Below are 27,220 nucleotides of genomic sequence, written 5' to 3'. Positions count from 1 at the left end.
ATGTGATTTGTTTGAATATTATTATATTCTCACTTTTAAATAACCATGCTTGAGTTCTTTATTTGGATTATGACCTTGTGAAAATTAGGAGAGAGAATTTAGAAGAAAAATTAATGAAAACAATTCCATTTATCATTCACAGGACTTTGCAAGAGGATAATCCTAGTGGAGTCATTCTTAGTACTGATGATTATTTTTACATAAATGGACAGTACCAGTTTGATGTAAAATACTTAGGAGAAGCACATGAATGGAACCAGAATCGTGGTAAGAATAGACATTAGATTCTGGGTAATATTAAGAGCAATATAAAGTATTTGTATTTTGATAGATATATAATTTTTAGGAAGTTATGATTCCCTTTAATTAAAGTTTTTAATTAAACTTAAAAAATAAAGTGAATTATTCAACTATATATAATATGTAAAATTATAATAATTGTTATGTTACATAGTAAGAAGTGAAGGAGGTCATCATATCTCACAGAGTTGTTATGAGGATTAAAGGAGTTAGTTTTTGTAAAATGCTTAGAACATTGCATGACATGTTTAAGTTTTATTTAATGAATGGGAATCTTGTCACAAGTGTACCAGATTTTCTATATGGGTCTCAGAAGAGCTCAAGATGGTTCCAGTTGTCTCCTATGCTCTGGTTCCTGTTTCCTGAAATGGATTGGTGTTGTTAACTGCTACTTTTTCCTAGATTGATTTACTTGTTAAGGGAGGCAGTGTGAGAGTAAAAGTGGCTCTCCTCAAACTGAATTTGTAGAGAAGTCAGAGATAAAACCTTACTATTTTTATTAGTGCAACTGTCTGTTCACTGAAGACAGTTTTATCATGAAATGTTATATTTTATGTTATGAATAGTTTGAATTTCATATGAAGAATTTGTGATACACATCGACAATATTTTCACCTTTATTTTATGGTAAATGCACTGTATAAGTGATTCTTGAATTTGCTATCTGAAGACATTAAATTTTTCTGTGTTTTTTTCTTGAACTGAATATTAAAGTGAGAACTCAGGAATGTGAAAATACTAACACAACAAAAAATAAAGAAAACAATATGATGTGGTGAATAGTCTTGGATATGGCAGTTGCTAGCTATGTGATGTTTTACAAGTTATCTACACTCTCCAAGGCCTATTGTCTTCAGCTGTAAAAGGGCTTAATAATACTTAACCTTCATGATTGTTGTTAAGGTTAAATGAGAAAGAAGGGCCGAGCAGCAGTTGAACATGCCCTTACTACTGTAATAGTCCTAGCAATAATAATATTAAATTAATAGGCAGAACTCTCTTATTTATTAAAAAATTTTCTTAATGTTTATTTACTTTTGAGAGAGAGAGCAGGCAAGGGGCAGAGAGAGGGAGACACAGAATCTGAAGCAGTCTCCCAGCTCTGAGATGTCAGCACAGAAGTCATGAACTGTGAGATCGTGATCTGAGTTGAAGTCGGGACGCTTGACTGACTGACCCACCGAGCCTCAGTAGGCAGAACTCTATGTTAAACAGCTTTATTGGGATAGTAATCACATGGTTTTAAGCATATTCAGAGTTCTACAACCATCACTACACTTTTAGAACATTTTTATCACCCCCAAAATATCCTACACCCTTAATATTCACTCCTCATTTCTCCCCAATCTCTCCCAGCCACTAATTAGGCAACCACTAATTTACTTTCTGTCTCTAGGTTTGCCTATTCTGGGCATTTCATTTAATGGAATCATATAAGCCAATTTGACAATAAATTATATTTAAAAAATACAAAAAAATAAAAGAGATTAAAGATACCAAATTCTAATAAATAAATAAACGGAATCCTATAATATGTGGTCTTTTGTGAAAGAAAGCCTTCTTTTCACTTAGTATAATATTTTCAAGGTTCATGTTGTAGCATGTGTCAGTAATTCATTCCTTTATATGGCTGAATAATACTCCAGTTTATTGATATGCCACATTTTATTTATTCATTCATCAGTTGGTGAACATTTGAATTGTTTCCACTTTTGCCTATTATGCATAATATTGCTATGAACATGTATGTCTATGTCTAACCTATTTAGGAATTGCCAACTGGTTTTCCAAGGCAACTGCACCATTTTACAATCCTGCTAGGAGTTTATGAGGGTCCCAACTTCTCCATATTGCCACCAATAGTTGTTATTGTCTGTCTTTTTGATTATAACTATCCTGGTGGATGTGAAGTGGTAGCTCATTGTGTTTTTTTTAAGTTTTTTAAAATTTTTTTTTACATTTATTTATTTTTGAGACAGAGAGAGACAGAGCATGAATGGGGGAAGGTCAGAGAGAGAGGGAGACACAGAATCTGAAACAGGCTCCAGGCTCTGAGTTGTCAGCACAGAGCCTGACGTGGGGCTCGAACTCACGGACTGCGAGATCATGACCTGAGCCGAAGTTGGACACCCAACCGACTGAGCCACCCAGGCGCCCCAGCTCATTGTGGTTTTGATTGCATTTTCCTGGTGATTGAGGCTGTTGAGCATTCTTTGGTGTGTCCTTTTGCCTATTAGTTTATCTTCTTTGGAAAGTTGTCTGTTTAATTTTTTTTTCCCCTGAAGGTGTAATTAAAAGATTTTCAATACATTAATTATATTCAGGTACAATTTTTCCCTTAAAAAATAAATGGGAAAAAATTTCCTTGAAAAAAATGCATTTTTTCCTAAGTATCTTGTGTTGTTTTTTAAAAAATTATTTTTTTATTGGGGCACCTGGGTGGCTCAGTCGGTTAAGCGTCTGACTTGGGCTCAGGTCATGATCTTGTGGTTTATGAGTTCAAGTCCCGTGTCAGGCTCTGTGCTGACAGTTCAGAGTCTGGAGCCTGCTTCTGATTCTGTGTGTGTCTCTCTCTGCCCCTCCCCAACTTGCACTCTCTCTCAAAAATAAATAAACATTAAAAAAATTAAAAAAATTATTATTTTTTTCATCATAAGTGTACTCTTTAATCCCCATCATCTATTTCACCCATCTTCCCACCTATCCCCCGCTCTGGTAACTTTGTTCTGTATAGTGAAGAGTCTGTTCCTTGGTTTATCTCTCTCTCTCTTATTTTTTTCCCTTGTTTGTTTTGTTTTATAAATTCCATATATAAGTGAGATCACATGGTGTTTATCTCTCTGAATTATTTCACTTAGCATTACACTCCCTAGCTCTATCCATGTTGTTGCAAAATGGCAAGATTTCATTATTTTTTATGGCTGAATAATATCCTATGTGTGTGTATATATGATATATGTATATATAATATATAACATTTTTCATATGTGTGTGCGTGCGTGTGTGTGTATGTATGTGTATGTGTATGTGTGTCACCTTTATCTCCACATCCTCGCCAACACTTGTTGTTTCTTGTGTTTTTGATTTTAGTCATTCTGACAGGTGTGAGGTGATACCTCATTGTAGTTTTGATTTGCATTTCCCTGATGATGAGTGATGTTGAACATCATTTCATGTGTCCATTGCCCATCTGTATGTCTTCTTTGGAGAAATGTCTATTCATATCTCCTGCCCATTTTTTAATTGTATTATTTGTGTTTTGGGTGTTGAATTGTATAAATTCTTTATATATTGTGGATACTAACCCTTTATCAGATAAATCATTTGCAAATATCTTTTCCCATTCAATAGGTTGCCTTTTAGTTTTGTTGATTGTTTCCTTTGCTGTTCAGACACCTTTTATTTTGATGCAATCCCAGTAGTTTATTTTTGCTTTTAATTTGCTTCAGGAGACATAACTAGAAAAATGTTGCTATAGTGGATGACAGAGAAATTATTGCCTATGTCCTGCTTCAGGATTTTTATGGTTTCAGGTCTCACAATTAGGTCTTTAATCCATTTTGAGTTTGTTTTTGGGGATGGTGAAAGAAAGTGGCCCAGTTTCATTCTTTTGCATGAAGCTGTCCAGTTTTTCCAACACCATTTGTTGAAGAGACTGTTTTTTTCCCATGACATATTCATTCCTCCTTTGTTGAATATTAATTGACCATATAATTATAGGTTTATTTCTGGGTTTTCTATTCTGTTCATTTGATCTATGTGTTTCTTTTTATGCTAGAGCCATGTGATTTTAATTACTACTGCTTTGTAAAAGAACTTAAAATCTAAAATTGTGATACCTCCGGTTTTATTTTTCAAGATTGCTTTGGCTGTTCGTCTTTTGTGGTTCCATGCAAATTTTAGTATTTTTTTTTCTTTTTTGTTCTAGTTCTGTGAAAAATACTGTTAGTATTTTGGTAGGGATTGCATTAAATGTGTAAATTGCTTTGGGTAGTATGGACATTTTAACAATGTTTTCCTTCCAACCCACGAGCATGGAATATCTTCCCATTTGTTTGTGTTGTCTTCAATTCTTTCATCAGTTTTATAGTTTTCAAAGTACAGGTCTTTCACAACTCTTTGGTTGTTTATTCCTAGATATTTTATTGTTTTTGGTGCAATTGTAAATAGGACTGTTTTCTTAATTTCACTTTCTGCTGCTTCATTATCAGTGTATAGGAATGCATCCGCTTTCTGTACACTGATTTTGTTTCCTACAATTTTACTGAATTAATTGATCAGTTCTAGTAGTTTTTTGGTGAAGTCTTCAGGATTTTCTACATATAGTATCTCATGTCATCTGCAGATAGTGAGAGTTTTACTTTTTCCTTATCAATGTGGATGTCTTTTATTTCTTTATGTTGACTAATTACTGTGTCTAGGACTTTCAGCACTATGTTGAATAAAAGTCATGAGAGTTGACCTCCTTGTCTTGTTACTGATCTTAGGGCAAAAGCTCTCAATTTTTTAGCATTGAGTATGATATTGGCTGTGGGTTTTTCAAATACGGCCTTTATTATGATGAGGTATGTTCCCTCTAGACCTACTTTGTAGAGAGTTTTTATCAGGAATGGATGTCATACTTTGTCAAATGCTTTTTCTGCGTCTGTTGAAATGATCCTATGATTTTTATCCTTTCTCTTATTGATGTGATATGTCATGATTGTTTTGCAAATATTGAACCACCCTGGCAACCCAGGAATAGATTCTGTTTGATCGTGGTGCATGATTTTTTAAATGTATTGTTGGATTTGGCTTGCTAATATTTTGTTGAGGATTCTTACATCTGTATTTTTACGTTTATATTCATGGCCTGTAGTGTTCTTTCTCTGTCTCTCTCTTTTTGTGCTGTTTATCTTGTTTTGTATGAGGGTAATGCTGGCCTCATAGAATGAATTTGGAAGTTTTCCTTCAGCTATTTTTTTGGAATAGTTTGAGAAGAATAGGTATTAACTCTTCTTTAAATGTTTGGTAGAATTTGCTTGTGAAGCCATCTGGTCCTGGACTTTTGTTTTTTGGGAGTTTTTTGATTAGTGATTCAATTTCATTGGTGGTAGTTGGTGTGTTCAAAATTTCTATTTCTTCCTGCTTTAGTTTTGGTAGTTATACGTTTCTAGGAATTTATTCATTTTCTCTAAGTTGTGCAGTTTGTTGGCATATAGGTTTTCATAATATTCTGTTACCATTATTTGTATTTCTGTGGTGTTGGTTGTTTTATCTCCTCTTTCATTAGTGATTTTGTTTATTTGGGTCCTCTTTTTTTAATAAGTCTGGCTAGAGGTTTGTCAGTTCTGTTGATCTTTTCTAAGAATCAGCTTCTGGTTTCATTGATTTCTTCCATTGTCTTTTTAGTTTCTATATCATTTATTTCTGTTCTAATCTTTATTATTTCTTTCCTTTTGCTGGGTTTGGGTTTTGTTTGTCTTCTTTTTCTAGCTCCTTAGTCTTTTGTTATTTTTAAATTGGATTATTTGCCTTTTTATTACTGAGTTGTAAGAGAGTACATGAAACTTTTAAAACTTCCAAATAGGGGCACCTGGGTGGCTCAGTCAGTTAAGCTTCTGACTTCGGCTCAGGTCATGCTCTCCTGGTTTTTGAGTTTGAACCCTGCTTTGAGCCTGTATTGGGCTGTGCGCTGACAAGCCCTCCGGACCTGGAGCCTGCTTCAGATTCTGTGTCTCCCTTTCTCACTGCCCCTCCTCTGCTCATGCTCGCACGCACGCACGTGTGCACGCTCTCTCTCTCTCAAAAATAAATAAACATTAAAAAAAAAATAAAACTTTCAGCTAATTTCCTCGTAAGGCGTACTTATTGTGCTTCATCATTAATTTCCTGAATAGGTCTAATTCCTGGGGGGAAAAGGTAGTTTTATAAGAAAATCTCTTATACAGTGTTTAATAATGTTTTCTTTATTTCAAATCATTACATCTTTGTGTGTGTTTTTTTGTTTATATATTATGCTTGTTTGTTTTAAAACTCATGTTTGGAATAATTTTTGATTTATGGAAAGGTTGCAAAGGCAGTATAGAGTTTCTGTATACTCCTCCCCCATTTGCCTCTTCTGTTAACATTTTATATAACCATGGTACCTTTGTCAAGACTAAGAGATTAACAATGGTACATTATTATTATTATTATTATTATTATTATTATTGTTATTACTTTTAAATGTTTATGTATTTATTTTGAGAGAGAGAGAAAGCACACAAGCAGGGGAGGGACAGAGAGAGAGGGAGAGAGAGAATGCCAAGCAGGCTCTGTACTATCAGTGCAGTGCAGAGCCTGACATGGGGCTCGATCTCATAAACCTTGAGATCAACCTGAGCTGATATCAAGAGTCCGTTCTTTACCCAACTGAGCCACCCAGGCGCCCCAACAGAGGTACATTATCATTAACTAAACTCTAGGCTTTATTTTGATATTAGTTTTTCTACTAAAGTTCTTATTCCTTCTAGAATCTTATCCAAGATACAATGTTGCTTTTAGGATGATATTAAGGATAGCTTTTCCCCCATATATGCTGTTTATACATGTAACACACATAAAACTTAGGTCAGTTTTTTAAAAAATATTCTGATTATAACTTTAGTATTTATTATCCAACACTTATCTGTACTTTAATTTTTATATACTCAAAAGTGATATTTAGAAGTTGAGTTGTGAGTAAAATTAGCACATATCCATGATTTTCAAATTATGAAAACAAGGTCAGATTTCAGAATTTCAAGAGAATACTTAATACTGTTATAAAAAGTGATTTTTCATTTTCTGTTTGTGTTTTTCAGCAAAAGAAGCATTTGAGAAGAAGGTGTCTCCTATAATAATAGACAATACAAACCTACAGGCATGGGAAATGAAGCCATATGTTTCTTTGGTTTGTATCATAAATTATCATAAGTCAGTAGTAGTAAGTTTGAAATTATTGGGGGATGTTAATTACACAAGTGAATCTCAAGCAAACAGCCCTTGGACTGTCTATAACTGAGCTTTCTGTGTACTTAAGCAAAATGAGAAAAATAGGAATCATTTTTGCGTAAAACTGAATTTATTCAGTTTTCAAATTCTGAGATTCAGTTTTTAAACTCTGAGATAGTTTTTGTTTTTGATGTCTTTTATGAAAAGGTAGTGGTATTAAATTATAATTTTATGTTTGTGTACATATGCATAATTATAATTTAGGGGTGTGTGTGTGTGTGTGTGTGTGTGTGCGCACGTGTGTATACACACAAAATCTTTTTTCCTTATTGCTATTACTTGGCAGAATCAAAGTTGGTGGTCCTTTGTTAGTCCTTAAATTTCTTTTGAAAGTTTGCTCTTCGGATAAATTCAGAATTTTATAAATTCAACTATTTTCAGTTCTCCAAATTTGCCATATTCTTTTTTTTTTTTTTTCCAAGCTTTGATGTCACCTTTTTCAGGAAGTTAGCATTCATTAACTTACTAAAAAGCTGAATAGAGTACTCTTTCTGCTTTCCTGGCATCCTGGCTTACTTTTGTGATAGCCTTAAGCACACTGCTCTTATCAGTAGGTCATTGGGTTGGCTAACTTTTTTCTATAAAGCGCCAGATGGTAAATATTTTAGGTTTTGTGAGCCACATACAGTCTCTGTCGTATATTCTTTTTTTTTCTTTTCTTTTCAAATGATCCTTTAAAGATATAAAAATTGGGGCACCTGGGTGGCTCAGTCGGTTAAGCATCCGACTTCGGCTCAGTCATGATCTCACAGTTCATGGGTTTGAGCCCCGCGTTGGGCTCTGTGCTGACAGCTTGGAACCTGGAGCCTGCTTCTGATTCTGTGTCTCCCTCTCTCTCTCTGCCCCTCCCCTGCTCACACTTTGTCTCTCAAAAATAAATAAATGTAAACAAAACAAAACTATCCTTAGCTCCTAGGCTGTACAAATACTGGCTAATGGGCCGAATTTGGCTCTTAAGCTATCTATATATTCTTGCAGGTAGGTCTGTTTTATTCATCGTTGACTCTCTAGGATATAGCACTGGGTTTGGCATATAGTAAATATGTATTTGTTGGCTTAAAATGATGAATGAACGAAGCTTTTGTGATTATGGGGTATTCTTTATTTTACTCCCTCAATATTAGCACGTCTGGCACTTTAAAGCTCACTTTATGTTTCTTCAGTTAATGAATGTTGTGCTGCTTCTTTTGTGTTCTCAGCACGTCCAGCCTCTGCCTCCTTTGCTGTGTTTAGTGCACTTGTACTATTTTGAAGGTGTGACTCTTCATTTTCTGAAGAAAATTAATGTCATTTGAGAGCAAATGAGATTTTACTTCTGTGCAGGGGCAGTAGAGGGAACAAAGACTCAATTTTAGTCCATTGGAAGTTGAAATTCAGTTTGCTTTCTGGCCTCAGGAATTCCTAATTTCTAGTCTAACGTATTTATCATGGGAAATGCTTTCCCCCTTACCCTTACTTCTCTGTATGTTTTCCTTAGCTTCCTGCTATCATCTTAGAAAGTTCTTTAACACTTCATTTTCCTACATAGAAAATAAAGAAGGCTCTGCATTACTGAGTTACTGGTTTTCATTTAGCCTTCAGACTTCCATAATATTTTTCTTTCTCTTTTTTCTTATATAATAATTGAAATTATAAAGCTGTTTTTCCATTATTGATTCCTTGGCTATTCCCAACTCTACTTAGAAGTATGAATGACAAGGGGCGCTGGGGTAGCTCAGTTGGTTTAACTTCCAACTTCTGCTCAGGTCATGATCTTGCAGTTTGTCAGTTTGAGCCCTGAATCAGGCTCTGTGCTAACAGCTCAGAGCTTGGAGCCTGCTTTGGATTCTGTGTCTCCTTCTCTCTCTGCCGTTCCCCTGCTTGCACTCTTTCTCTCTCTCAAAAACAAATAAACATTAAAAAAAAATTAAAAAAGTATAAGTGACTGCTGCTTATCATAGAATGCCAAATTCATTTTTTCTTCAAAAAGAAGTAGTTATAGGAATTACTGTAGAGAAGGAGGATCCCTTTTTGCTTCTTTTGGTAACAAGATAATGAGAGCTGTGGGGGAGTGGAGTAGATTGGAGATAACAGTCTAATACTATCTTGACTGTCATTTACAAAAGTAGTTAAGTAGTGAGTTGAATAAGTAGCGAGCAGTCAGGTATGCTTAGTGGCATCTGGCAAAACTTATTACTTTGTTCTACGTATATATGTGTGTGTATATATATATATATATATATATGTGGTTATATGTACATATATGTAGTTAAATATATATATATATATATATACAACATATATATACGTGTATATATGTAGTTTTGTGTATATATGTATACACATATACATATGTAGTTTCCCTTGTGAGTTATCATATAGCTTAACGTAAATCAGAATCATCCCAAGTAATGTAACATCATTAAGATTTACCTATTGATATGGGAGTTGAAGAAGTCTTTAAATTCAGTCTCTTTTTTTCTCTCTGTGTGTATGCATTTAAAATTAATTTGATCCTGAGAGCTATATGACACTCCTTTAGGTCATTAGAGACCAGGGCTGTTGCCAGGCCCTGAATAAAGTGTATGAAATTTGGTATTGAGGTGAGGAGATAGAAGTGAATAGAGTCATTACAGGGTATTATGTCACTTCCTACTGTGATGTCTTGGTTGATTTTGGGACTTTTCTGTCAGAATGGCAGAAAATAGCAGTGAGTACTTTTGGCATCTTGTCATAAAACTGAGGGGGAGGGGATCAGTAGTGGGAGATGAGGTCAGAGATGTAATGGTGGTTGTGGAGATGGTAGGGCAGATTATATAAGGGCTCATAGATCACTGTAAGAATTTTAGATTTTACTGTGAGTGACATGGAAGATGTGTTAATCTGCTCAGGCTGTCATAATAAGATACCACGATTGGGTGTCTGAAACAACAAAAGTAGTTTGTTTGCTTTTTTTTCACAGTTCTGGAGGCTAAAAATCCCAGGTCAAGATATGGCATAGTTCTCTGGGTGAGAGTTGTTTTCTGGGCTTGCACATGGCTGCCTTCTTGCATGTTCTCTTATTGTATATAGTGAGTTCTTTGGTGTATCTTCTTGTATGCATACTAATCCTATCAGATCAGAGCCTTACCCTGATATCCTCATTTAATCTTGATTACTTCCATAAATGCCCTATCTCCAAATATAGTCACATGGGGTGAGTGAGGTTTGAAGGGACACAAACATTCAGTCCATAACCAGGTTTTAAGCAGAGTAGTGACGTGATCCATGACAGTTAACAGGATTGCTGTAGCCCAGTGCTGAGAATAGACTTGGGGTTGGGGCTGGAGTGGCAAGCATGGAAGCAGAGAGACTAGTTAGAGGGCTGTAGTTGTAATTAATGTAAGAGATCATATAGCTTAGACCAACATGGTGGCAGTGAAAGTGATGATGAGTAGTGATTAGATTCTGGATATATTTTTGAAAGTAAAACCAACTGAATTTCTTGTTGGATTGATATGGATGTGAATTCAGTGTGACATTAGGGTTGGTTTTTGGCCTGTGTAGTTGGAGGTTGCCATGAGCTGAGAATGATGGCAAAGGGTTTAGATAGAATAGTTTTGGAGTAATGGATTTCAAAAGTTTAGGTTTGAATATGTGAAGTTTGGTGAATAGGTAGCTGGATCTACGAGTCCAGAGGTCAGGAGTGAATTCTGAGCTAAAAATAGGTATTAGAGTCATTAACATATGGGTGATATTCAAAGCCAAGGAATGGGATGATATTACTAAAGAAGTGAGTATAGATTAAGAATAGAGGACCAAGGACTAAGTCAAGGACTAAGCATTCCACTGTGGGAAGAGTTGTGGGTGGAAAAGAAGGACTAGCAAAAAAGACTGAGGACACATTTTAGTGGAGCTGGAGGAAAAGCAAGTATGCAGGAACAAAGTGTCAGGAGAAAGAAGTGGTGAGCTGTGATAAATGCTGCTGAGAGTCAAGTAGGAGAGGACTGAGAATTAACTGTAGCATTTTTCAATGTGGAGGTAATTTGTGGTCTTGATGGGCAGTTTCAGTGGAGTAGCCAATTGGAGTGGGTTTAAGAGAAGTGATGAGAGGAATTGAAGATAGAGTGTAGTAATTCTTTTGAAGGCATTTTCCTGCAAAGGGAAGCAGGAAAATGGGGAGCTGGCAGAGGAAAGGGGATTAAGAGTAAAATGGGAGAAATAATTGAATGTGATAAGATTGATTCAAGATGGAGGGAAAAATTGATGATAACTCAGAGGGGAGAATTGCTGAACTTGGTTATTCTTGAGGTGGAGAGAGGAGATAGGATCTAGTGCAGAAGTGTAGGGCATAGCTTTTAGATAATAGTCCTATTAGAGTTTTGAAAAATTGAATGAGCTATTATTTGAAATAGCTTCAAAATTATAAAAGTAATGCATGTATGATAAATATTCAAATTATAAAAAAGAGTGCCAAAAAGTCTTTAATAGTATTTTTTAGAATCTTTCCAGAAGTTTTCTATATTGTGTAAAAATGTGTGATTAATTCTTTTTTACCCAAGTGAAAATTCTGTGTCTTTCTTAACAGTTTATATTGGGGCCTTTTCTTTTTAACACATATAGAACTTTCAAAATTTCTGTAAGTATTTTCATTGTATGGTTGTACCTTCATTTATTTAGTCAGTTGCACATTAATAGTCACTGTGTTGTCTCCTTTTGCTATTACAAATAATAATGAACTGGATATCTTAGGGGTGTGTGTGTGTGTGTGTGTGTGTGTGTGTGTGTGTGTGTGTATTTGCAGTCATATAATAATTTATTAGTAGCATAAATTTCTGGAAGTTAATTGCTGGGTCAATGAGATTGTGCATTTTGCCGATTTAACAAACCTGTCACAATTAGATAATCTTTAGGTTCTTTCAGTTAACATGCTATGAATTTGGAAACAATTCCTTTAATTTCATGGAAGTAATTATTTTTAAATACATTTGTCTTTTTTGTACATAGTCTCAAAAACATAAATATAAAGTTCTTTTCCGGGAACCGGACACATGGTGGAAGTTCAAACCAAAGGAACTTGCAAGGTAAAATGTAGAGACCATCTAACACGTTTTTAATTTTATGGCAGTGATAGAAAGTCCATCTAGATTTTTTCTCTCTATAAATAATCAATGAAACAAAATAGATTGGATTGCAGCTTTTGTAACAAATTTTGTATTTCCTATAGACTTTCTTTTTCAGTTTTTGAAGAGTTTGTACCTTATTCCTAATACTGAGTTAATTAACAGAAAAATTACAATTGTCTTATATAGTCAGTACTTTATTGCTTATTAATAATATAATGTCAATATTTGAAATTAGAATAGACCCTGGGGATTGGCATACCTGAACCTTGTGCTATGGGAGGAGTAAATCATTGTAGCTGCCTGGTGACTTAGAATACTGAAAGGAAGTGAGGGAGGTATAGGTGGAAAAGGTAGCAGATGTCAAACTATCCAAGTATTGCACTACCCTCCCCACTCCTTGCCCGTCTCCCAAAACTTATGCTTTTTTATGTGATTGTTTGACTTGAATAAAAATGTTACCCTACGACATGGATACATCATGTGTTTTGCTTTGTGCTCTGTATTCCCTTAGAGATAGGCATAACTGGAGTTTGGTCAGGGTATTTTCTTCTTGGTAATTTTAACTACTTTTAATACTAACTAAAGGGTAACCTAATTTTACTGTATTCATAATGTTGTGCAACCATCACCACTCTCTGATTAGTGAACATTTCCATCACCTCACAAAGAAACCCTGTACCTGCTATTAGTCACTCCCAATTCTCCCTTTCCTTTGGCAAATGTTAATTTGCTTTTCTGTCTCTGTGGATTTGCCTGTACTGGACATTGCCCATAAATGGAATCATACAATATGTGGCCTTTTGTGTCTGACATCTTTCACTTAGCATAATGTTTCCAGGTTTTATCCCTATTGTAACATGTATCAGTACTTCCATTCCTTTTTATATGCTTTTGATACATTACTAGATTTGGTTTTCTAATATTTTGTTAAGGATTTTTGCATCTGTATAAATGAGTGACCAGTAATTTTTTCTTCCTTGCCCTTTCTTTGCCTGGTTTTGATATCATGGTTTTGGGTTGATAAAATTAATTAGAAGGTGTTTCTTCTGTTTCTCTTTTCTGAGTTTATGTGAGTTTGAAAGTTTGATAGAATTTACTTATGAAACTGTCTGGATCTGGTGATTTCTTTGTAAGAAGGTTCAGTTAGAATTTGTCATTACACTAAAAGTTTTCAAATTTATTTAGACTTTATTAAAATAATTATAGTATTCTCTTACCTTTACATTTCTGCTGCATCCATACTTACGTTCCTCTTTTTAATCTGAATGTATTTATGTGTGTCTTCTTTTTTTCTTGATTATTCTCACCAGAGATCAGATTTTTTATTAGCCTTTTCAAATAAACATCACTTTGCTTGCTTAATCTTTCTATTATAAGTTTGTTTTATGTTCAATTCACTTCTGCTTCTCTTTTATTCTACTTCGTTTGCTTTTTAAAAAAATCTATTTTGTTTATTCTGTTATTTTTATAAGATTTCACTTGAAAGTTTAGGTTATTTTATATGAGCATTTGATGCTATGAATTTCCCTAGGTACTATGTTTAATGCTCCTAGAATTTTAATATAGAATACTTTCTTTTTATCATTTACCCCCTTATTTGCATTTTGATTAATTTTACTTTTTAACCCTTGGGTTATTTAGAACTATGTTTTAAAATTTCTGAAAAGGTTATTTTTAAATTCATCTTTTTTAAAAAATTCATTTTCAGTTTAACTGTAGTAGGTAAGATTGTACGATTTGTATGATTACTAATTCTCTGATAGTATAAAAGATACATTTTGTGACCTAGTATATTGTCAGTGTTTTATAAATGTTTCCTGTTTGCTTGATAAAAATATATGCTTTGTTATATATAGTATGTTATAGTATGCTAATATATTATTAAATCATGCCTATTCTGTTGCTCACATCTTTTTAAAAAAATTTGCTTGATGGATTAATGTTTAAGGGAGGAATGAGGAAATCTGCATGAGAGGGTGTGGTGAACTCTCTCTCTGTTATGTTGAGTATATTCATTTCTTCTTATATAATTCTGCCTATTTTCACTTTATTCTGAGGATATTTTTTAAAGTGCTTAGAAGCTTAAAATTTTTATATCTGTCTAATTGAACCATTTATCCTTGTCAAGTGATTTTCTTTTATCCTTAATGTTAATTTTAGTTATAAAGTCTAATTTGTCTAATATTAATAGAACTACACCAGCTTCCTTTTAGGATTTGGGTGTTATTTCTTTTTCCATACTTTTACTTTTGAACTTTTCAGTGTCTTTACATTTAGGCATATCTCTTATAACTAGTATAATTAGGTTTTCAGAAAACCTCTGTCCATCTTTGGCTTTTTGTTGCTAACCTTAGTTCTTTTATAGTTATTTTGGTTATTCATATAATTGGTCTTGCTTCTTACTGTCTCACTCTGCACTTTCTCTTTATCTCACCTTTCCTGTGATTGTTTTTCTCCTGTCGCAGAAAATTATATATTTGACTTCTTTCCCTCTTATTATGCCTTATTTTGGATTTTTTTTCACTGAATGCAAATTTCTTATTTATTTGTTCTTTCTCTATTAATTTGGAAATTATATACACTATTTTTATTCTTTTAATGGTGACATTAAAACTTTTATCATGCAAACTTTAAATTTAAGGTTAAACCATTTTCTTAGCCTTCTCAAAAATAAAAATATTTTCAAACATTTTAACTCTGATACTTACCTGCCTTCCAACTTACGTGCTATGATTGTACAGTGTACAGACAATGTGTGTTTTCACTCATATGGTTATTGCTTTGTCCTTAATTTTTCTTGCATCATAGATCTTTCACCTGGGAATTTCCTTCTGTCTGACATCAATCTTTTAGGAATTTCTTTACAGTATAGTTCTGTTTCATGTCAAACTCATTTTTTTTTTTAATCTGAAAATTCTTTTATTGCCTTCATTCTTGTAAGATACTTTCACTGGGTGTATAGATTCTAGATTGACAGTTTCTGTTATTGAAGATAACGTTTAATTCTCTTTTGCCTTCCATTACTGTTAAGTCAGCTGTGATTCTAATACTTGGTTTCTTTGTCAGTAACTAGTTTTTTTTTTTTTTTTTTTCTTTCTTTCTTTCTTTCTTTCTTTCTTTCTTTAATTTCTGGTTACTTTCAACATCATCTCTTTACCTTTGGTGAATGACAGCTTCAGCACCATGTTTCTAGTGGATTCCTTATTTATCTTGTTTGGGATTTGTTGGGCTTCAGAGATCAGGGTATTTGTGTCTTTGATCAGTTCTGGAAAATTCTCAGCCATTTTTCTTTAAATTGCTTCTGTCCCATGTACTCTCTTTCTGGGACTTGGATTAGATGTATACTGCCTTTTTGTTCTGTCCTCTATGTCTATGTCTCTTAACTTCTCTTTCATATTTTCTATCTCTTTGCTTCTCTGTGATCTGAAACCAGACAAGATTGAGGTAGGTAAATATGAAACCCAGATTTGCCAACATGGCAAATACTAATTTTAGCCCTGGGATCCAGACACTGAGCCTTGGATCCAACCCAAGATAGCAGTGTTGCAACTGAGATGTCTTCATGAAGATTAAGATCCTTGAGAGACTAAAGCATACCATCTGGCCTCCTGGCAGATGCAAATCCAGACGTTGTATGAAGAAAAGCACCCCCAGTTTAAGGCCTAAGGATCCTTTAGTATTAGTTTCAACGGAATATGAGTTCATAAACAAAAATAAAGAAATAAGCTACCATGAGTGAAAGCACAAATACAACAAATTTCATATTTGGATATCCAGAGACTTAAGATACAAGGAATTTTTTTCTTTTCTTGAACTTAAAATGTATATACATTTGCTTAAATTGACTTGGGATTCAGTTTTATTGTAACAGGAGGGCCCTTTGGACATCTAGTCTGCCATAGTGGCCTAAGTGGAAGACTAGTAGAATTTTTTTTACTTACTAGTTAATAATTAAAGTCTGGAAGTAATGGTCATACTCTTATGAAGTTTTTTTTGCAGAGCTTGAGAATAGCTTCTTTTAAAGTTATTAGGATCTGTTGTTTTTTTCCAAGTTGATAAAAGATGTTTGGAAAAGATTATATGGAATGATTTAAAAAATGGTTATTTAAGACATGTTGAATAAGATGAAAATTAGAGTCTGTATATATTGTGTCATGACAAACCAGCTTAGATATTTTTACATATTAGAAATAGAGCATTATTTTGTATACGTTAAAAAAAATGAAAAATATATCATTGTTTTTCTTGGTGTTATGTGTTCCATTTTTTTTAAACTTTAATTACCAATATTTCTTCTACCCTTTTCTGCCCTGGAATTTTTAGGCGTAATATTCATGGGGTAAGCAAAGAAAAAATAACAAGAATGTTGGAACACTATCAGCGTTTTGTTTCAGTGCCAATAATCATGAGTTCTTCAGTTCCAGAGAAAATTGAACGTATTGAGTTGTGTGCATATTCTTGTGAGGACAGAAGTACTAGGTAGGTTAAAGTCCCTGTGTACAAAAATTCAATTTGAAATATAATTTAAAAAATAATTTTGTAGCTTGTGAAATCACTGCCAAATAACTTTAAAAATAAAAATAGATGTTTGTTATTTGTTGAGTTTAGATCATTGTCTTACCTGAAACAAGATGTATATGGTTAGCAAGAGAAGTAAATTTATGTAAGCAATGACATGGGATTTTGTGGGTCCCAGGGTTTTGTGGGTCCTCAGGGTTTTGTGGGTCCATGTTTATACTGTGAATACTCCTGCTTTCTTTGTGTAACTTCCCACTATTCCAATATTTATTGGTTATTGCCTGTCATTATTTTGTGTTTCTTCAGGTATTAGTGAAAATACTCTTTCAAGTTAGTATTATAAAAATTGATTATTAATGAAATGCTTTGAATAAGTAATACAAGTCATAGCCTTTTGAAAGTTTGCAATCTAGCATGGTACTGAATCTGTTAAACATTTAGGACATATGAACAATTGAATAAGTAGGTGAGTTAAAGAATAACCTTAAATATAGATAGAAGTCTAAATCGCCCATACTTTTTGATGATAAGGGCTGGTGAATCTCTATAAAAAAAGGAGATGGGAAGAGAAAATTCATAAATGCTCTTTTATTGAGGAGCAGTGTTGCAAAGTGGTTTAGAGCATGGCTCCTGAGCTGTTTCCTGGCTTCAAATTCCAAGGCTTTGTAATCTTTGACAAATTATAGAATCTCTCTATACTTCAGCTCTTCATTTCTAAAATGGCAATCATAACACTTTGTTCATAAGAATTTCATAAGGATTATGAATTAATACTTAAAAGGGACTTAGAATAGCATCTGGCATGTAGAAAACTCAGTGTTAGATGTGATTTCACTTAGGAAGCTTCATGAGAGAGGTGGGACTTTGAGAGCTCCTGGAATAAAGAAAGAAAGGAAGATGAGTTGATAAATTGACTAAGGAAAAAGTATTGAAGTTGAAAGTGTAATGATTAGGCAAAAGTGCTGTTGAGTCTGAAATTAACATTGAGGATGGTTTTAAAAAATTTAGCAGGTGACATTTCAAATGACAGCTCTCCTCCCTTTCTCTCATTTTTCTTAGTTGTGCAAATCATGTTGACTCTTCGTGACTTTGTAAATGAAGCTTAAGTATTTCCCTCTGTAGCAAATGACAGATGTTAATAGAGGCAGACCTAGTTTCACACATATTAAGCTTAAATGGTTCTGAGAGAAGCCAGGTGTCCTCTTCTGGGAACAAATTTAGAACCTTTAATATTTAATGCATATGAACACCTTAACTGAAAATCTCATGTTTTTTATTCGAAAAAAGTTTGAGTGCTTCCTATATGCCAAGCATTGTGTTAGGTGTTAGGGTTACAATGAAAGGATGTGTTCATTATGTACTAGGAAAAGATCACGATTAGCTTTTATAATTTTAATTAATGTAGTTTATTTATAGAAGTTTTAGAAGAAATGTTAAGTGTCTTGTCTTTCGGTGAAATGCTTTTTTAATTTAAATCATAATGTTAATAGCAACATTAAGAGACTTCCTTATAATACTGTAAAAAAAATCTTACAGCCCAAGAGACAATGAAGATATTACCTCTGAAAAAGAAGAAAATGTTTTATCCTCATCTTTGAAGCATCTAGAGTTAACTGAAGTGAAGAAACTTGAAGGGACCAAAGAAACTATATTACCTGAGAATGTTACATATCTGTCTAATGCAGATTTAAACAAAGGAAGAAGAGAAATAAGTGGTATGAATCCTAACATTCAGAGTGCTTTCATTCAGGAAGTTTCAGACATGTATTTTTCTGATTCTGAAAGCAAAGGACAAGCAACAGAAAAAAGTGAGAAAGAAGAGCAAGTAGAAATGGCTTCTGAAAAAGAATATAGTAAAACTGATGCTGATAGTTTTGTAGAGAGAGTGTCACCAAGTATTTGCTATGGTGAAAATAATCAAGACTATGATCTTTCAAATACTATACCATTTCAAAATGAAAAATCTTCACCTGGTGAAATATTGGAAGAAAGAGCCATGGTAAAGAAAAAAGCCTTTGGAAAACCAAAAAGCAAATCAACTTTGGAAAAGTTCCCAAGACATGAGCTATCAAATTTTGTTGGTGATTGGCCAGTTGATAAGACTATTGGTCAGAGGACAAAAAGGAACCGAAAAACTGAAAAAACTTCATCTGTACAAAGTGACAAAAAGTATAATCGTCCTCAGACACGCAAAGTATTAGATAATAGTCTATCTGTGAATATTGATCACATCCAGCAGCGAGAATCTCCACCTGAAAGTACAGAGGAGGACAAGAAATCACAGTATGATGATGCTTCAGAATCTTTCAGTCACTCTCAGTTTGATCTGTATAAAAATACTGAAAAACAATCATTCAGCATTGTGGGTGACTGGCCTTCATCTGATTCTTTAGCTCAGAGAGAGCACAGATCAAGAATGCCAAAAGACAGCTTAAAGGAACCCAACCTAGAATTTGGAACTAATGACAGTTTGAATGAAATAGCCTTCTACACAGCACATGAGGCCTGTTGGGGCACAAGCCCTGAAGAACTAAAAACACTGGGTAGTTCCAGTTCTACTCTAGGAAGTTCTGAATCGCTATCCAGTGAAATGGCCTGTGAGAATAAAACTTGTCCAAGTAAAAAGATTCATAGACAAAACACATTGTCTCTTACTTTTACCAATAGTGGGCCAACTATTCCTGGAGTAGTAGGACCACAAACTTTAGCAGAATTTCCAGACGGAAAACTTAAGAAAGTCCCTGGAATAGAAGAAGACATGTGTACCCAGACTGAACCACAGGATTTTGCTCTCTTATGGAAAATAGAAAAGAATAAAATTAGTGTTTCAGATTCTGTGAGAGTATTAACCGGACGATTAGATGGATTTAAACCAAAAGCTTTCAATATTAACACAAAATTAGACATTCAGGAAACAATTCCATACAGGGTAATGTATGATAAAAGCACATATGTTGAAGAAAGTGAGCTCACCAGTGCTGATGAATCTGAAAATCTTAACATTCTTTGTAAACTCTTTGGGTCCTTTTCATTAGAAGCCCTAAAAGACTTATATGAGAGGTGTAACAAAGATATTATTTGGGCTACAAGCCTTTTGTTGGACTCTGAAACTAAATTATGTGAGGATACTGAATTTGAGAATATCCAAAAATCATACGACGAAGCACAAATTGGGCCGTTTTCTCTGGGATTAAATTTGAAGGAAATTATTAGCCAAAGAGGAACCTTGGAGGATTCTATTTCTTCTGTGCCAGAATTTGGCCATGGCACTGTTGTCAGTAACACTAATGTGCAGTCTACCTGTGATTCAGAAAAGGGAGACTCAGAGCAGGCAGAAATAAGAGCTATCACTACTGAAAAACCAGGATTCATAACAGATTTATTTCCTAATGCCACTACAGATCTAAAGAATACTAATGAAGTACTTCCTGGTAGTCAGGCAGAACTTCCAGGTTTATATAACATTAAGCAGCCTTTTCCAGGGACTCTAAAAGCTACTACTGCTAAAGATGTGAGGGACATGGAGAAGAACCTAGAAGTCACAGAGATTGGAGACAGTATACATTCTTCTTTGAATTTGTCTGATGTTTTAAACTCTGTATCGAGCACTTCAAATCTGGAGTTAAATGAAGAAGTTGATTTTACTGACTCTTTTGAAATAAAGAAAAATGAAAATCTTCCTAAGACTTATGTGAAATTTCCAAACACTGAAGAATTTATGAATGAAGATGAACAGGAAATGGAAAAAATTCTAATGGCTGAGAGTACTTTGTCAGCTGGAGTTAGTGAAGAAGATAAAACTGAGATGTTGAATCCCATGCCAATGATGGCCAAATCTCTGACCATAGACTGTTTGGAATTGGCATTACCTCCTGAGCTGGCTTTTCAGCTCAATGAATTATTTGGCCCTGTTGGTATTGATTCAGGTAAAGAAAAAGATTACCTAAATATGTATCTTTGTGTGAATAGAAACAGATTCAGGGTTCTATCTCCATTTTGAAATTATGTTCTATGTTAACTGAAATATACCTTATTTTTGACACATTTGTTTATAGAGTATTTCAAAAAAATGTAATTTAAAGAAATAGAGAGTATTTATATGGAGTTTGTGTTCATCCCATGCATATGTTGAAAGTTTTCTGGGTATTTACCTCATACTTATTTGCACAGTTGAACCTTTTTGAATCTGTGGTGCTACTCCAGATATACTTAAGGCAAGACTAATTTCTTAGAACACACTTCTTGAAAAGTCTCGAGTAATGGAAATGAATATCTTAAATATATTCAGGTAAACTGATGGACAGGAATAACTTAAATATATGAAGCATTGTATAATTGCACCCACCAAGAAGTGTGAAAACAGTGACATAGCACATAAAAAAATTATTCTAGGAGCTTTAGAACTAGAAATACAGGTTAGTAATAATATGAATTAGTTTTATGATGAATAAGGTGGTTGAGTATGTTTTCTCAAAATGTATAATGAGTAATGATCATATTTTCTTTTCTTTTTTTCCTCCTCACAAGGGTCTCTAACAGTTGAGGATTGTGTGGTTCATATAGATCTGAATCTGGCTAAAGTGATTCATGAGAAATGGAAAGAATCTGTAATGGTTGGTAGGCTTCTTTTTATAAAGAGCTCCTTTTGTGTTCACTTTGCTCTTAATAGAATCTGTTGTATGAAAGATTTCTATTGAATTTTGACTTTGAGAGAGAATGAATTTTTATCAGTAAATAGGTTACTGATATTTTTCCTCTTTCTAGTATTTTTGGTTATTTCCAGATGGGCCAAATTATATAACTAATGATGGAGCTCAATATGATTGTTGACTTTTTTTAAGAGAAAAAGTCATAAATAGTTTTTACTCTAAAGACTTGTAGCACTGATTGATTAAATTTCAAAAACTGCTAAAAAAAAACCAAAACAAAACCAGCCTAAGAGCTCTGTAAGTGGCAAAAATATATTAATATAGTCCTACTTCATAATCATATCTAATTTTATTGTTTTACTTAGATTTGGCAAGGACAATTGATAGTTTTACAAGGAGAAGTGATTTCTAGAGAAAAATAATATAATCTTATTTTATAATGCACCCTCCTTTGCCAATCCCCTGTCCTGCATTTGTGTTTAGGAGCGACAAAGACAAGAAGAAGTATCCTCTGGCAAGTTTATGCGAGGTAAAACACATACTTTTACTTCTAATGTTCTTGTCATGATGTTGAAACTTGGTGTATGTGTACGAATTTTAATGCATTATTAAATATACTTCCACAAAATGTGTTACCCAGGAATTTTGATTTGAAATTAAAGTTCTTTTAAAATATTTAACATTTAATATTGAAATAAAATAAAGCTAGAAGAACTAAAAAGCACCTGTAATTAACTTTCATGAGTGCAGTGGACCACCTGTGGTGTGCTCTAATACGTATAGTCAGGGTATTGCCTGTTTAAGATTTTGTTCTGGTTCGAGAGCACTAACATGTTCATGTGTTTGATTGAGAGCATCATTCAGTTGTTACTTGGTTATTCAAAATTTTTACTGATGTTAATATTATTAGAGCACAAAAGTCAGCCTGCTTTTGTAACATCTGCCAAATTGACAATATTTGATTCCAGACAACTTCTTAGGTAGTGTTGTCAGTGATTAGTGCAGGGTGGCGGACCTGTTAACGGGCCTACTTTTGTGCACGTTTCCTTCAGATGCCTCTTTTATACGCCTCACACTAGGACTCCAGGTTGAAGATTCTTTGGGTGTTCTTTAGTTGTAGCTTCAAGAGCTAAAGCTATTTGAGAGCTAGAGGTACTGGAAGGGTATCAGAGTTTATGTGGATGGCAGTATCTGCTGTTTCTTTATTCTCTGGGAAAGCAAAGGAATGTATAAAATATGCTGCTACCCTTAGAGATGCTGAAATATTATACATTAAATCTTGTTATTGTGAACTTCTTAGAATGTTCAGTTTCTTCCTTGTGTTGAATATATCATTTGTTCAGTATTTATTTGTTGTGTGCCTCTAGTGGGTTGCAGGTTTGCCAGAATATTGGTCCTTTCAGTCCTTGGAGTGGCTGAGCAGAGCTGACCAGAGCTACTCTAGCTGGTCACTACCACCGGGCTACAACTCCCTTTGTTTACCAATGTATGTGTGTGTCATTTTTTCTGTGTTGATGTGATTAAAAAAAAAAAAAAAAAAAAAAAGGAGTTGGGGGCGGGGGGGCACTTGGGTAGCTCAGTTGGTTTGATCTTGATTTCAGCTCAGATCATGATCTCCCGGTTCTTGGGATTGAGCCCTTTGTCGGGCTCCATGCTGACAGCACGGAGCCTGCTTGGGATTCTTTCTCCTCTCTCTCTCTGCCCCTCTCCCCCAGCCTGCACACACTCGCTCTTGTGCTCTCTCTCTCTCTCTCTCTCTCTGTCACTCTCTCTCTCTCAAAATAAATATTAGAAAAAGTAGAAACTATTGAGTTGATTTACAATGATACCCACATCCTTGCTCATTTGAAACGTTTCTACATTTATACATATGTCTCGTTTGCAATTATGTGACTATCTATTTTGAAACCTCAGAGTTATGTTATATAAGCTAGAAATAAAAAATCATGTTTCTTTGGTCTTTCTGAGGTAGTTGTAACAGAATGAGTAATGCTTAATTTGTATATTTATTGTTGAGGGTCTGACACTATTTATACTGCTTTTGTAGATCCTTCCCTGGTTGGGAGTATTGGTCTTGATAATCCTGAACAAAAGTCATCTCAGAGAACAGGCAAAAAATTACTGAAGACTTTAGCAGCACCTGAAATGCTACCCTTATTGGATCATTGGAACACTCAAACTAAAAAAGTGTCACTCAGAGAAATAATGTCAGAAGAAATTGCCTTACAGGAAAAACATGATTTGGTATGAGTTAGTATTAAGCCTTAACCATTAAGCCTTTGTCTCTGACTCTAGGTTGATTGTATGTTTACTTTGTGATTTTCATTTAATTCTGAATTTTCTAGTCTGGAATCTGTATTTAACCTGATTGAAGTTAATGTTAAAATTGAAAATTGTTTTGAAGTTTGAAGCTGGAGGTTTTTGCCTTTGGGAGATTAGTTGATATTCTATAAAAAAAAAAAAAAAAAAGCCTGTCTGTATGAAACTGTTATTTTAGATTTAATTTTGCAGGTGATTAAGCTGCATTTTTTTGGCTTTTAGTATTTACTTCTATAATTCTTTAATTTTAGAAAAACAAGAAAGAAATCTTTCATTTAAAGATAATTTTATTCATAAATCAGTAAAAAGAAATGTTTGTCTTGCTATTAAAGAACTATCCCAACTTCAAAACAAAATTTTTTAGAGAGTCATTTTAGAAACTTATGAATTTGAATTAAGAAATTGAATACTCTTTCTAACTTTCAGTCAAACAAGTTCAAACAGAAACTTTATTTTGAATTTTATTTTTGTTCCTTATTCAGCATATCAGATTTTACGAGGCCATAAGTGAATTTGGTTTCTTTTGCATTTCTTCTCAGCCTTTTTTGGAATTCTGAAAATTAGTATTAGAAAATTTCAAAATCAAAAAGGAAAAGAACTTAGAGGTTATTTAGTCCAGTTCTCAAAGTAAAGAAATAATTCTTAGATGTATCTAAAACATTTTACTTACTTTCTTACTCATTTGACTCTTCAAAAGGAGCACCTTTATATTTGGCTGAAATACATAGAATTGGGGCATAGGAAGAATGATGGGATTCTTCTACCTTCGTATTTATTTTTCCCAGTTATTTTGTGAATTAAATTGGAAATTTGTTACCATTGTTGCATGTTTACATAGTCCAAGAAGCAGTCTCTTTGGTAACGTCTTGTAATGTTCTTTCAAATATCCTCTTCATTTATATATGTAATAAATTGGAGAAATGTATTTTCTTAAAAATAAGGAAATCTTATAACTTATGCCCAAATAGTGTGACACCTTTACCTGAAACTCCATTTTTAATGCTGAAACTATGGTTCTAATCTGTCTTTTAATTAATTTCTCAGTGTAATAGTGAACAAATGAGTACCTTCACTTCCCAACTTAATGCATTTTTCTTTTTTCTATCAGTGAATTTTGCTTATCTTTCTATGGGTTGGGTAAATAGAAGCTGAGCTTATTTGGTCCCAAGGATACTTCTCCTTAGGTAGAGCCTCAGTAAGAGAATTTCTTACTTAATGCTTTCTTTTCACTCTTCATCTCCAAAGCAGAAATACACTTTGTATTTTTTTAAGCAAAGAATATAAAATAAACATTAGGCATAATATATGAGTAGAATAAGGTCATGAGTTTTCAGTTCATTGATGAGACCTTAGAATTTGTAGTTTAGAAACTCTGTGACCTGGTAGGGTGCTAGTAAATCTGATCACTGAATTTTTTAGTAAATTCAGATTATAATGTGTATCTTAAATAAAACATGAAATATTTTTAATTCTTGAGGTGGCTTGTTTCCGTTACTCTTGTGATGTGTGATGTGTTCAGCTTTACCAGTCCCTTTTACTGGTCAGATTGTCACCTGTTGTGAATCCTCTTTTATTGTTGTTTGGTGTTATAAATGACCTAAATATGTTAAGGTTGTCCTAGATTATTACAATTTTTATATTTTCAGAGTCACCTTTGAAATTTTATAGGAAGTTATTTTTCAGATATTAGCATCTTGCTAGCAAACAAAAATATTCTGTACCTACATCACAACGTCAACAAATTGTCTCAGAGTTAGAAATCACTTTAAGAATGTTTACCATATTCCTAGGTTAGAATTTAAAAAGCACATTTTTAAGAAAGTTCCTTAGTTTGGCAATTTAAATGGATCCAATTATAACTTGTGAGAAAACAACAATTAGTGACAGGTCTCATACAGTTATTTTGGAGTAAATATGTTTGTGAAAATTTTTAAAATTGTGAATTTTAAGATTTTCTGTCAACCTGAATTTGCAACTTATTTGTACATTGTAGTTTCTGCCCATTGAGGAGAATATGTTTTTGAGGACGTTGTTCACAGCATCACACAGTGTCCCTTTTATGAGGACCCATGGGAGAAATTTCTCTCAGGTCTCAGTACCAGAAAAAGCTGTACTTCTCCTGAGCAACTGGTTTGTTTTTATTTTATGGACACTGAGAATCTTTGTTTCCCCCTTTGCTTTGGCCACTAAGAAGCTCAGAACTGAATTTGTGGCCCATCTTTAGCAATTGTACAGGATTTTATGGCATGCATTTATATACTAATTTTATTTGCTAGCTTTATCCTATATTCTTACTTTACTCTCTGACTTCTTCATTTATTTATATCCTGTTTATATATGTGTACATATATCTTCATCTGTTTTATATAATATGTCTGAATATGCTGGGTATGTTATGTGAGAGTATGTATATATTTATATACACTTGCACACGTATATGTACTTGTGTGATTGTGTGTGTATATCAAAGAACAGCTTCAAATACTTTGCAAAAAATGGGATATAAATAAATAGTGCAAGAATACTTATATTACTAATTTCAGTCTTTAATCAGTGAAGAAAGTCTGTGATTGCTTTTAAATGATTAATCTTTTTGCAACAAAATAACCATGCTTTTGGATCAGCATGATTAGTGTTATAAATTCCATCTGAAGGATGATTTTTGTCTTTTTTGTTTGTTTTAGAAAAGGGAGGCACTTATGTTTGAAAAAGATTGTGCCACTAAACTAAAGGAGAAGCAGCTTTTTAAGATATTTCCAGCTATTAACCAAAATTTTCTGGTGGACATTTTCAAGGACCACAAGTGAGTGATAGGATTATCTATAATTTCTATTGTGATGTCATTGAAAGTGTATCATTTTAATTTTTCTGATAACAAGTAATCAGTATATTATAAACAATTAAATGCAATGTACATAATGCAGAAAGTGAGCAGGTTTTGGAAATTGGTTTATAGGCCTCAGTTTTTTTCTCATATATATACTAATGTGTGTGTGTTTTGTATGTGTAAGCCAAATTTTTTTTTTTTTTTTTTTTTTTTTTTTGGATAAAGGCTTTCTGTGTTATATGTACTGATAGTGTAATCCACCCTGGATATTAATAATCTCTAAAAGTTTTGGGATCGTGATGGGTAAAATATTTCATTGTTGTTTAAATTTTAATTTTGTGGATTACTAGGAAGGTTGAACCTTTTCCATTAATTTATTTTTCTATTTATTGCTTACCTTTGCCTGTTTTCCATTTGGTTCTTTGTATTTCTTCATTTGTGAGAGCTCATTTTATATGTTATATGTAGTTATCTTTGTTTCTATAGATTATAATTATTATTTTACTCTG

At 33.5% G+C, this 27,220-nt stretch overlaps 1 protein-coding gene across 23 annotated transcripts in view; it reads left to right on the top strand.

The window, feature by feature from the left end:
• Nucleotides 1-27,220, top strand: part of N4BP2 (NEDD4 binding protein 2) — a 154,209-nt gene that overhangs the window by 30,502 nt on the left and 96,487 nt on the right. For 21 of the 23 annotated variants that reach the window (XM_042936559.1, XM_042936543.1, XM_042936544.1 and 18 more), the window contains 9 exons: nucleotides 143-267; nucleotides 7,125-7,213; nucleotides 12,280-12,356; nucleotides 16,722-16,877; nucleotides 18,453-20,842; nucleotides 21,444-21,529; nucleotides 22,049-22,094; nucleotides 23,613-23,809; nucleotides 26,569-26,687. In XM_042936559.1, coding sequence (XP_042792493.1) covers nucleotides 143-267; nucleotides 7,125-7,213; nucleotides 12,280-12,356; nucleotides 16,722-16,877; nucleotides 18,453-20,842; nucleotides 21,444-21,529; nucleotides 22,049-22,094; nucleotides 23,613-23,809; nucleotides 26,569-26,687 — 3,285 coding nt within the window. Of the gene's footprint in view, nucleotides 1-142; nucleotides 268-7,124; nucleotides 7,214-12,279; nucleotides 12,357-16,721; nucleotides 16,878-18,452; nucleotides 20,843-21,443; nucleotides 21,530-22,048; nucleotides 22,095-23,612; nucleotides 23,810-25,877; nucleotides 26,120-26,568; nucleotides 26,688-27,220 lie in introns of those variants that run through there. The other 2 variants (XM_042936566.1, XM_042936567.1) reach the window with 2 other exon arrangements.

This window comes from Panthera leo, chromosome B1 (assembly GCF_018350215.1).
Source record: "Panthera leo isolate Ple1 chromosome B1, P.leo_Ple1_pat1.1, whole genome shotgun sequence".
In the NCBI taxonomy this organism is placed as follows: Eukaryota; Metazoa; Chordata; class Mammalia; order Carnivora; family Felidae; genus Panthera; species Panthera leo.
Note: the sequence above shows the minus strand (reverse complement) of the source record. Positions and strands in the feature narration are given on the sequence as shown.